General features: G+C 42.3%; 1 protein-coding gene across 1 annotated transcript in view; it reads left to right on the plus strand.

The window, feature by feature from the left end:
• The window catches only part of Ptpro (protein tyrosine phosphatase receptor type O), a 213,685-nt gene that overhangs the window by 168,742 nt on the left and 32,660 nt on the right, over positions 1 to 12,283 (plus strand). Inside the window, exons 16-18 of the mRNA XM_052719820.1 lie at positions 3,395 to 3,463; positions 5,715 to 5,798; positions 11,333 to 11,368. Of these exons, the coding sequence (XP_052575780.1) occupies positions 3,395 to 3,463; positions 5,715 to 5,798; positions 11,333 to 11,368 (189 nt within the window). The remainder of the gene's footprint in view (positions 1 to 3,394; positions 3,464 to 5,714; positions 5,799 to 11,332; positions 11,369 to 12,283) is intronic.

Consider the following 12,283-nt stretch of genomic DNA (forward strand, 5'->3'; position numbering starts at 1 on the left):
GAAAAGTGTGGTTGGTTGTTTCTGTGTACATAAATGTGTGTGTCTGTGTGTGTGTGTGTGTGTGTGTGTGTGTGTGTGTGTGTCTGTATGTGATGTAATAAGAAAAGTGTGCTTGTTCTTTTCTGTGTGTGTGTGTGTGTGTGTGTGTGTGTGTGTGTGTGTGTGTGTGAAAGAGATGTAGTAAGGAAAGTGTGCTTGTTCATTTCTCTGTATGTGTGTGTGTCTGTGTGTGATGTAATAAGAAAAGTGTGGTTGTTCATTTCTGTGTGTGTGATGATGATGTAATAAGAAAAGTGTGGTTGTTTGTTTAAGTGTGTGTGTGTGTGTGTGTGTGTCTGTATGTGATGTAATAAGAAAAGTGTGGCTGTTCATTTCTGTGTGTGTGATGATGATGTAATAAGAAAAGTGTGGTTGTTTGTTTAAGTGTGTGTGTGTGTGTGTGTGTGTGTGTGTGTGTGTGTGTGTGTGTGTGATGTAGAAGGAAGCCAGGGCCTTGTGCATTCTAGGCAAGCACTCTACTACTAGGATAAGCATCAAGTCCTCTTCTTTAGACACATTTTCCACTACTTTCTTCACATTGCTGGAATAATCTACCCGTTCCCTGAGGACATTGCTGCTCATTTGGTAACAACTGCTTTTGAGAAATTTGGTTCGAATGTTTACACTGTTGACCAGCTGAATTACAAACCAATGTCTTTTACAGTTTGCTCTCTCATCATGATTTAAGCAATGACTTATATGGTATATTAAAAATAAATTAGGGGTAGTAGCATGTGCCTTTAATCCCAGCCCTCTGGAGGCAGAGACAGTCGGATCTCTGTGAATTTTGAAGTTAGTCTTGTCTACATAGTGAGTTCCAGGCCAAGCAGGAATACATAGTGAGATTCTGTCCACACAAAGAAAGGAAGAGAGAGAGAAAATCAAGTCCAATGGGAGTTTACAACCTAGCTAGCAACGTGTATAGGAAAAGACCTTTTTAAACACACAAACTGACTCAAGCTAAGTACAAGGATAAAAGTGGAGGTCATGACAGATGACAGTGGTCACTTGTGAATATGGCCACCAGCTTATGAAGGTTGGTATTGTAATAACTCTCAGGATGCTGGGGGACTTGTACATTGTAGGGCTACAGGGTCTGTAACATTGCACTCCTCAAGTAAGGTCTAGACTTAGAAACTGTGTGAGCTTGTGCAGGTCACCAAAACTTCATTCATTTGCTTGGCAAATTCTAATAGATACCTGCTATGTAGCAACACACTGAATGCCGAGTGTCTGGCTGTACTGGACCTTAGTAGCACTTGATAGAGTCTGCCATACAATGGGGGAGACAGATAATATACACTAAAGATAAAACTACAACTTCGTAGTGTGTTAGAAGGTCATAAGAATAAATAATGGAGATCAGCAGTGCCAGAATACAGACAGAGACCCCGAAAGGTTGGTGAAGAGTAACCATTTAAAACAAAGGCTTGGGAGGCATGGTGAGGATGGCTGTACATCATCTGTGGAAAGAGTGTTCAGTGTAAAGAATACCTGATATAGAGGCTCAAAGTCATGGCTAATGTATTCAAAGACTAGCTGAGATGCCAGGACAGTTCAAGCAGAGGAGGTGCAGGGAAGAGTGGCAGGTGATGCCCGACCAGAGAGGCCTTCACAAGCCATTGCGAGGCCCTCGGCTCTCACTCTGGGTGAAATGAACAGTCACAGCAGAGTCTGGAGCAGATTAATGAGATCCGATGAGTTTTGATACATTCATTTTGGTTTTATGTAGAAAACAGGCTATATTAGGGTGATGAAGAGGGGGGCACATGAGCTGGAGGAGGTGTCATCACAGTCTAGGACAGTGGTTCTCAACCTGTAGGTTGCAATCTTTTGGGGGATCAACCAACCTTTTCACTGGGGTCCTATATCAGATATCCTGCATATTAGATATTTATTCGTAATAGTAGCAAAATTACAGTTATGAAGTAGCAATGAAATAGCAATTGTGGGGGTCACCACAATATGAAGAACTGTATTAAAGGGTCACAGCATTAGGAAGGTTGAGAACCACTACTCTAGGAAAAAGATATGGTGGTTTCTAATCCTGAGTGTTAGCAACGAAGGAGAGAAATGGCCAGATTCAGGATATTCCCTGAAAACAGAGATCATGGGATTGGCTAAGAAACTGAATTATAAGGGGAATGCCTAAAAGATAACTACAGAGGTTTGGCCCTAACAACAGAAAGGATGGTGCTGCCACCAGAGAGAGACCAGTGAGGACTGCAGGTGTGCACAAGTCAGTCAGGGAACATCAGGATTCCACTTTGGGGAGGGAGGAGTTTGAGTTAACTGTAGACACGGGTGAGGAGGCAGTCCGTTCTAAGATCCGGCTGTCTAGGGACAATGTTGGCTGAAGAGAGAAATGTAAGAAAGCAATAGAGTTGGGAAAATCAGAGAATAACCATACATAAGGGGGGAGGGCGTCGGATGACGCTGTGGGACAGCTGGGTGGGAAGCTTTCCAGGAGGAGGGGCTGGAGGGATGACTTGGTGGGTCAGAGTGCTTGATTCACAAGCCTGAGGATCTGAGTTCAAATCCACATAAAAAGCCAGGTGGAGAGCAGAGAGAAGAGGATTCCTGGGGCCTGTCTGGGAGCCAGCCTAGCTGCAGGGTTAGTGAGAGACTATTCCTCAAGGGAGTGAGATAGGGAGTGGTAGAACAGGACTCTCTAAGTTCTCTGTCCTCTTCTGGTCTAAATACGCATGTGCGCAGGGTCCTGTGCCTTGTACGCACACATGCATGTCACACACAGAGAGATACAAAGAGAAAGAGAAGGAGAGGGAAAGAGAGGGAGGGAGGGAGGGAGGGAAGGAGAGAGAGAGAGAGAGAGAGAGAGAGAGAGAGAGAGAGAGAGAGAGAGAGAGAGAGAGAGAGATTTTCAGAAACACTGGAAAAGAAAACTAAAGATTGGTGACCCAGAAGCCACCAGACTTCATATCCTGGGAAGAGGTGGGGTGACCGTGACCTGCATTTAGTAGACAACATGGCAGTAGCATGCTGTAATATCCAGTTCTGAGGAAGCATGCAATAAACAGCCATACACAAGCACAATGCAGAGGGGCAGCAATGGAGGTGCAGATGAATTCTAGGGCCATGAACACCTTTTGGAAAGGATTGTGAGGAGACTCTGTTTCAACTCAAAGAGTTTGATTTGCTGCACTTCAAGGGGCTGTTTTTGTGTTTTATCTTTCTTTATTTTTTGGTATTGTATGCGAAAGAGAATCACACAAAGCTTACATTGTCTTTTTTTTTTTAACGCTGTCATGATAAGCTGGACAAAGGCTGTCATGACCTTTCTGTCAGGTAGAGTGCTCCATCAAGGAATAACCTTAGTTTTGCCTCTTTCAAACAGGGAGTGTGGAGCTGGCACATTCGTCAATTTTGCATCCTTGGAGAGGGAAGGGAAACTTCCCTACAGTTGGTGAGTATTAATCTGGGACATGTCTCCAGATGGCTTAGCTGGCCAGCACATGCGCCAAATTTGATTTTATTGTCTTTAAAGCATAGACAATTTTTTTTTCTGGTTGTCCTTCCTTTATTTCAGTGGGCAGTCAATGACTAGATCATCATGAGTCAAAATGGTTTCTAGAAACGGAATACAATTCTTAAGTAGAGGAAAAAGTGACCACGAAGTTCAAAGCTGTGCTGAGGAAGGGCTCCAGCACAACAGCCACATGAACAAAAGGCAGCCAGAGGTCCAGGGGGAGACTTAAATAAAGCAATGTGGCTGAGTGCCTGGTGTTGGGAACCAACACTTCCATTCAAAAATGAAGTAAAGGTGTGCAGCCCAAAGCTCTCACCTCTTGGATCAAAGACACAGGCAAACTAAAAAATTGTATGAGCCCCTTGTCATTTCCAATTGACATTTCCCTCTAGGGAAGGAAGATCCTAGAGGGAAGAGATGTTTGGGGAATTAGATTAATGTCGAGAGATAATTTTAGTTGCCATTATACCACACTACAGTGTGTAATAAATGGCAATACTGTTTATGATATCCAAGAGAATCACCAATCAAGTAAACATTTTCCATGCAACTAGGGCATGTAGTTTACAGGCTACCAGAGAAGTGTTTACATGAACCCACTTTCCCCAAAGAGACTAATGGTAAAGAAATATATCTGAGAGACCAGAAATTTCACCCTGCAGAATCAATAGGGAAAAAAAAAACTTATTTAAAATGTAAAATCTTCCTCTCTCAGTGTGGATGATGATCACTCTAGTTGAAAACAGGATTGAAATGAGAATCTGTTTGATAGGACTGCACTTTGGGTCATTTTACATTTTTAACATGAAGAGAGTTTTTCTATTAAAATATGATCAATCCCGTTATGAAGAAAGAGAATTTATAAGTCCTTGATGCTGACAATTTCAGAAACATGAGAAGGTTTGTTCTAATGTGTTAGGACTCTTCTCAAGATTAAGAGACTCACCAACTCCCATTTCTTCCCTTTAAAAGACCGGGTCCCCAAAGCACTGCTATAAGGCCCATCTAGAAACTGTCCCAGTTGTTTCCATGACCCAAGAAAGCCAGGTATTCACGAGCTTCATGGTCAGTCACAACTTGTAAGATTTATAGACCACTCTGGGGAAACTAAAAGCAAAGAAAAGAATTCCCTTCAGGACATTTCTATAAAATCAAGCAAATTCTCCTGCAAACTACATTTCACCAGCAGGAGCATATTCCGAGGGAGTGAGATTAGCCATCTCAGCGGGGATTTGTTTTAACTAAAGTGACAAGATTACAGTTTTCACACTAACTATAGATGCATCTCAGGATATTTTCCAGTCCACATGAATGGATGGTCTGTCTTGAGTGCTGTTTAAATATCTGCAATCAGATTTCAATCAGACATTTTACTTCAATTAGAATCAAAATGCAATTACTTAATGTTTTACTTCCACTCTGATGAGAACCAATGAAAAACCCCAGACCACAGATGAGGTGTTGAAGTTGAATGAATGATACCCAAGTAGCATTTGAGTTGGTAGTTTAAGGAATAGCTTTAGCAATTGGATAAGGGCTGGATGGTGGTGGCACACACCTTTAATCCCAGCATTCAGGAGGCAGAGGCAAGCAGATCTCTGTGAGTTTGAGGCCAGCCTGGTCTATAGAGTGAGTTCCAGGACAGCCAGGGCTACACAGAGAAACCTTGTCTCAAAAAAAAAAAGAAAAGAAAAGAAACCAGATAAGGGTGTAAATTGAAAATAATATGGAAAGTCACATCAAGTGGTGCAGCTCGATAAGGAAGCCTGGTCCACCCCAGAACCCACTTAAGTGACCTGCCCATCTATATCCGCTCAGACGAGCTGCTGTTCTGCTGCCTGGCTTCTTAAACCAGGTTAGATTGGAAGGGGCGATGGCTGAGAATAATCCGCCAGCCAGCTAATGAGCCTCTGTGAGTCGAATGAAAAGTGAATTCTCCTCAGAGCAGAGGAACTGATGCCAAGTTGAAGATGCTGTCTCTGATTACAATGAGGACTTGTGTGAATAGAAGCTGATTTGGTCAATATTGTAGCCTTTAAGCCCTCCATTGGAAGCCTACAGAGGGAATGATATTTAACTGTGGTATGAGTTGACCCTGGCAGGTAACTAATTGATATCTGTTCACAGCTGAATTACTAACCCTTACCATGTTTTCATCTTTGCATCTGTTGTTTATTAATGCTCACAGGCGTAGGAGTGTCTTTGCTTTCTTAACCCTGCTGCCTTCATGTCTTTGGACTGATTATCTTTTGGCATTTTATATTAACCCTTGGTAAGTGATTTCATTTTTACTATTTACCCAACACAAAGTCTTTAAAAGTTAACTTGCAGAAAGTAAATAAAATGGGATTAAAGGACTTTTTTTTTGGTTGGTTATCTCACGTGATTCTCAGCACTTAGGATGATGAGCAAGTGGAAAGGCAGTGAACGGTCCCCAGATGCCTACAGTGTCTTCCCAGTTAAATCTCCTGTGGTTCTCTCGAAAGCTTTCCTGTCCCGTGTTCCTTGTGTCTTCTTGGAGTTGGTCTGTTGGCCTCCCATCTTTGAATCCCATTTTTCTTCCCATCCCCACACATGAGAAAACTCTTTATTTCCAGAAAGGTAAATGCAGGAGGTAAGGAAGGAGACTCTGCATCTGGAGACCTCTTTGCTTTCATAACAACCTCAACTCTCTAACTATTGAATATCTAACTACATATAAGCCCATCTATGCAATTATCTTTTCTAATACCCCCAAAGTCTGTAACATGTGATGGTCCTTTTAGAGAGAGGAAAACAGAACTCTGGGCTCCCAGCTAAGCAGTTAAGGCTGCATTTGCAGAAGACCTAAGTTCAATTCCCAGAAACCACAGTGGGCAGCTCACAACCACCTGTAACTCTAGTTCCAGGAGATCCAGTGCCCTCCTCAGGCACCTGAATTCATGTACACAGACTTGGTCATAAACACATGTACACATAATTTAACAGAAAAAAAAACCTTCCTTTGGTCTACTGCTTTATTAGTATTTAATCACATAGGCAATCAAGACTTGAAGCTCATCCTTCTTGGCTTTTGCTATGCTATAACGATGATGGTAATAATTGTGATAATAAACTTGACTCTTCGACCAAAGAATCCAAAATTATTTTCTCCCCTAAGCCATCAGACAAATAGTCTTTCAGGAAACTAAGAAAAATCCCAAACACACACGTACATACACGTATACACACACACACACACACACACACACACACAGAGTCATTTTCTTTAAGCTAACACATAGTTGTTTAGATAGTAAATAATAAACAGCTACCTGAAATGTGGGCAATGTGAAGCAGACTTGGAAGGAAGCAATAAAAATATCTCATGGAGTGGAATAGTGGTGTGTGTGTGTGTGTGTGTGTGTGTGTGTGTGTGTGTGTGTGAGAGAGAGAGAGAGAGAGAGAGACAGAGAGACAGAGAGACAGAGAGATAGACAGAGACAGAGACAGAAAGAGGAAGACAGAGACAGAGAAGGGTGGGGGAGGGAGAAGGGGGGATGAGGGAATCTGAACAACTATTCATGCATAGACGCTATTGGCCAAATATTCTTCTAGTCCTCTGAGGGCAAAAGGAATACAGGTGATGTAATTTATGATATCAAGCTGCAAAGAAAGAAACATTTAAAAAGACTTCCTCAGTGAGCATCGTTACTACAGAATCTGTACATAAAAAAAAAAAAAAACCAAGAGGGAAGTTCTTTGAAACAAGGTCAACCATATCTCACTGCGGTAGTATCCACTACCATTCTCTAGGCTGTTGCTTCTTCTGGGGTTCAGACTTCACCATCAACTCAGAGCGTCCTGTGTTTAGTATCAAATAGTCTCCGGGTATGAGTAATACATGTTAATCCCACCTTGACCTTCAAAACCTGCACTACCTTTCAGCTTAACCCCCACTCATCCTCCGCAGGAATTCCACCTGTGCTTTGGATGCAGGCAGTGACTAGAGGGTCCACCACAGGGTCAGTTAAAACAAGAGAGGACTGTGTGCAGTGCTGGATCCCTTTCCTAGTTCAGTCCCTCAGATCTTCCCATTTTCTACGGTCATGACCTGTGTGTCTTTCTTAATGACCTGCTGAGGAACAGATGGCCAACCAAGGTCCATTATGGACAGTGTTGATCAAATAGTGTGAAACCCTGGTTAAGAGGGGCAAAATGCCCTACTGTTTTTAGAAGAACATCCTGAGGCTGTAAATAGTTGCCTCGAGGTGTGAAGAGACAGTTCAAGCTAAGAGACCAATCTCTGTTGTCACATTCTAAAGCTTTCAGACATCCCAACCAGAAAAAAAAAAAAAAAAAAAAAAAAAAAAAACCAGCTCACGTTCCCCCCTGCTCGAGCTGCAGGCCCCTTCCTGCATTTGCTGAATCTCCCTCCATTGCGTCTGTCTTCATATGCCGTCGACCTATTAACAACAGCCCCAAACAGCAGAGCTGCACCCCCACACACTTCCAAAGCATTCGTGAAGAGATGAGTTTCTATTGATTTGCTACCACCCTCAGAGGCCTCTAGAAGTTTGAGAGGAAATCCAGAGAGCCCATCAGACAGTTTCTCGTGGTCTGATGAGATCTGCCACCATGTGGTAGGTGTCCGGCACTAGTGCCCTGTCAGTTAGCCTCCATGAGGATTCCTGACTTCGGTGGTCTTGGAGCCCGACTCTCTTTTAAAGCATCTCCTACGCTGAACTAAATTCACCGCTCTTTCTTTTCTCTGCCAGAGCCACCTGCACGCCGTACTCAAACGTTCACACTTCGGCTCTAACTCCTAAACGGTTGGCATTTTAGGCACAGGGTGACATTTAGTTACAGTATTCAAATGTATACAAGGTCATTGGTCATTGAGTGCTGTGTTTGGAGTAGAATACAAACCTAAAGGTCCTTTTTCAGATTTTATGGTGGCGTTTGTTTAGTGTGTGGAACAGCTGCACTTACGAACCTGGGGACCTCTAGGGTTTTGTACTGTTTTTTGTTGTTGTTGTTGTTTTTATCACTGCATTTTCATGTCTCTGTTATAACCTTGGATTCTTTTAAGGGATGGACTGCCGTGTGGTTGGATTTTACAGGCTGTTGTGACTCTGTAGAACTCAGGAAGAATCCACCTTCATTTCTAAGTCACTGGAGATTTTAACTTTCTCTTTATTGTTTCTCTCTGTCTGTCTCTGTCTCTGTCTCTGTCTCTGTCTCTGTCTCTGTCTCTGTCTCTGTCTCTGTCTCTCTCTCTCTCTCTCAGCACAGTACTCAAAAGTGTAGAAAGATGCTCTCCGTGTGGCTATGGCCTGTCATCAGTCAGTCTTGGCATATTCCACAGCCTTCAGATACAGGGACACTCCAGATTCAGCAGAATCTAAATAGAACATTGAAAGTGGCCACAAATCAGACAGACGGACCCTCATGGCCACAGTGCATCATACAAAGTACGCAGTGGAATTTTACATCACACTGAAAGTTCCCTGGATGACAAATGGGATTAGAATGAAAAAGTGTGTATCTGTCCTCCATGATTCTGGTTTCTCTCGAGCTGCCAAGTACCAGCAGCTCGCTGCTTCAGCATGAATGTTTCAGCATCTCTCTTTTGCACACACCCCTTTGTTTCAGATCCCTTTGCAGTCCGTTTGGATAGGAAAGGAATTTTTGTTCACTCTCAGTTCCCTGATCCTAGCAGAGCTGCCAGCCACCTGCCTGGGCATTCTGCTTTCTCAAATTGCTCACGTAATTGGCTGTGTTGCATTCCTGAAATTAACTTACTACCATGAGAGCTGAACCAAAGGAGGGCCCATGGAGCTTTCTTTAGGTTCCAGCATCCTAAGTGATACAACTACATCCAATATCAGTGCTTTTGAAATGTTGGGGGAAAGTTTTATTTCTTCTAAATTCTAAGAATAAAAGACAGAAAAGATGAGGCCAGGGGAGCAGGGGAGAAGCAGGAACGAAGCAAGGGGCATCTTCACTTGGAAGTAGGAAGAAATAAAAACTATCCAAACCTGGAAACTCCATGTACCACTGTGGATGCTTCCCTATGACCCTGACCTGACTGCCTCCTGTCTGTCTACAAGCCTCACTCTGTAGGACCTCACAAGCCGAAGTCAAGGATCAAGTTAGTGTTATTCTTTAGACAGTTTGAGAATAGTTCATAGTCTTTCCTTTTACTGGTATGCATTCATTATACACTGTGGTATGTGTGTGTGCTCTGCATGTGTGCCTGTGGGGTGTGTGTGTGTGTGTGTGTGTGTGTGTGTGTGTGTGTGTGTGTGTTTATGATTGCAGGCTCACACCACATTGGACATGTGGAGGTCAAAGGACAGCTTTCAGAAGTCAGTTCTCTCCTTTCTCCTTGAGTTCCGGGGGCTGGACTAAGGTCCTCGGGCTTGTCAGCAAGACCTTTTATTGTTTGAGCCAGCTCCTGGCCCTCATACAAACATTTTCCTCAAGTATGTCATGGGCTTTGAGCATACTTGCCTTCTATACCCAACCCACCATCCTTCTTTCCTTCTTGCTAGTCCTGCCCTGTTTCCCAGATAGCCCTATTCTACTTCCATGCCGTATATAAAACTGCATATAATAGAAAAGAGTACAAGATGTGAAATTTAAATAGAAAAGAATACAAGATGTGTAATTTGCATAGTTGACTTACTAAGTGAAATTGTGAGGATAATATGAATTTAAGATATTTTGCTTCAACTCATCGTGATAAGCATTCATTGACAACCCACTATGGCATCCACTGTCTGTGTCCAGCCCTGAAGGGCACATCATCTAGCAGGTGGGATAACATGAATCCACCATACCACATAAGAAATGGCTACTTGCCAGATGCTATGAAAGCATGGGGAAAATACTGCTTTGTTCTTTTAAAGGCTTTCTGGAGCTGAGATATCTATAAAATCATAGTTTTAATGTACAAATAAATAATTTGGTACATAAAGGTACTTGTACCTATAACTGATTATTTTCTATTGACATTTATTTTTGAAAGCATGCATGCCTTCATTAAAATATTTAAAGACCTGTGATATTGACTACAGCAATATTTGCTATCATTTCATTCATAAACTCAATTAGGCTAACACATGCCACTTGAACAGATGATAAAATACAATGACAAAATACTTCAAATAACTGCTATCGTAGTGTGAGGTGACACGGTTGATTTCTTTACCCGCTGCATGAAAACAATCATTCTAAATAATCCTAAGTAAATGTAATTAACCAAACCATACATTAACACCTCCTATGCTTGAGTTTATGGGTTATTAATGGATTAAGAAGAAACATGTGGCAGGTCTATTTCTTCATATATGTTAAAAGCATAAGAACGTAGAATTGTGTAAGTCATGCTCCCACAGCACTCACACAGTTCACCTCGGAAATGACAGGCAAGGCTATTTTAGTCCGTAACTAAGACTCCAACCTTCAGAACTCTGGGCATTTGTTCTTTATCATTCATCTTCTTTCTTGTCTACAGACACTAGAAACCAGGAAATGGATGTTTCCATTGTGAATAAAACATTCTAGTTAGGTAACCACCAGGAGTCAGCAATTTTATCTCTAGGACGCAGTTTTCAGCAAATGGGAAATATAAAATGCAGGTGTATTCTCACAGCCTGGTGGCGTCTTAAAATGAATCAGAAATAGTTATCATTTTACCTAAGGAGACTAATGTAACAAAACTGAGGTACAGTTAATAAAAAAATTAAGAGTTACTTAATAAAAAACTTTAAAGGTCTTTAAAGTTTAATCATATTAACCAACTTTTTATCCTGATAAATGTATTTTTTTTCAATTTTTCAGGAGTAAAAATGGCTTAAAGAAGAGGAAACTAACTAAGTAAGTCTGTAGTCCTGTTATGCTTAGAGTTTCACCATAATGATCTTCACTTTCCAAATTAAAACCTATTTTAGCTCCCCTTCTGTTGCTGTGAGAAAACCCTCTGACTCATGTAACTTAGGAGAGAAAAGGCTTTATTTCATCTTACAGGTTACAGTCCATCACTGAGGGAAGCCAGGGCAAGAACTCAGTCAGGGGCCAGATGTGGTGCCACACGCCTTTAATCCCAGCACACAGGAGGCAGAGGCAGGTGGCTCTCTGTGGGTTCTAGGGCAGCCAGCCAGGGCTACGGAGAGAGAACCCCATCTCAAAAACAAAACAGAAAAGAACTTGAAGCAGAAAATATGGAGGAACACTGCTTTCTGGTGTGCTGTGGCTCATGCTTAGGTAGCTGTCTTCGACAGCACAGGACCACCTGCCCAGAGACCCCCTGTGCTACCCACAGTGCTCTAGGTCATCTTACATCATAAACAGTCAAGACAACTTCCCACAGGCATCTGTGCCCTTGGGCTAATGTGACCTGGGCAACACCGTGACTGAGATTCTATTCTCAGAGAGCTGAAGGCTGTCAAGTTGAGCTAACAGGACCAAAAGATCACATGCTTCCAAAGAGAAGGGATGCCTCAGAAGAGGTGGGTACGTGTGGAAAAGCACAGTGTGTTGTTTACACACAGGGATGGAGTGACCACTAGAGATGCTTATCACAGAATCCACTCCAGGAAAAACATCCGTTCTCACCATAGGAAACCACAGAATGAATGAATTGTTAGGACCTACAGAAAGCTGGCAAGAGGCCACGTCATATACACGACCATTTCATAGGTACATAAAGGTATACAAAAGCCTCTGGTCATTTTATGTTTTGAAATTCTCCATTTGTCACAGAGAAAGGTTTTTACTCTAGTTGGTGCTAAA

This window comes from Peromyscus californicus, unplaced genomic scaffold, assembly GCF_007827085.1.
Source record: "Peromyscus californicus insignis strain IS unplaced genomic scaffold, ASM782708v3 Scaffold_6__1_contigs__length_162567912, whole genome shotgun sequence".
Lineage (NCBI taxonomy): Eukaryota > Metazoa > Chordata > Mammalia > Rodentia > Cricetidae > Peromyscus > Peromyscus californicus.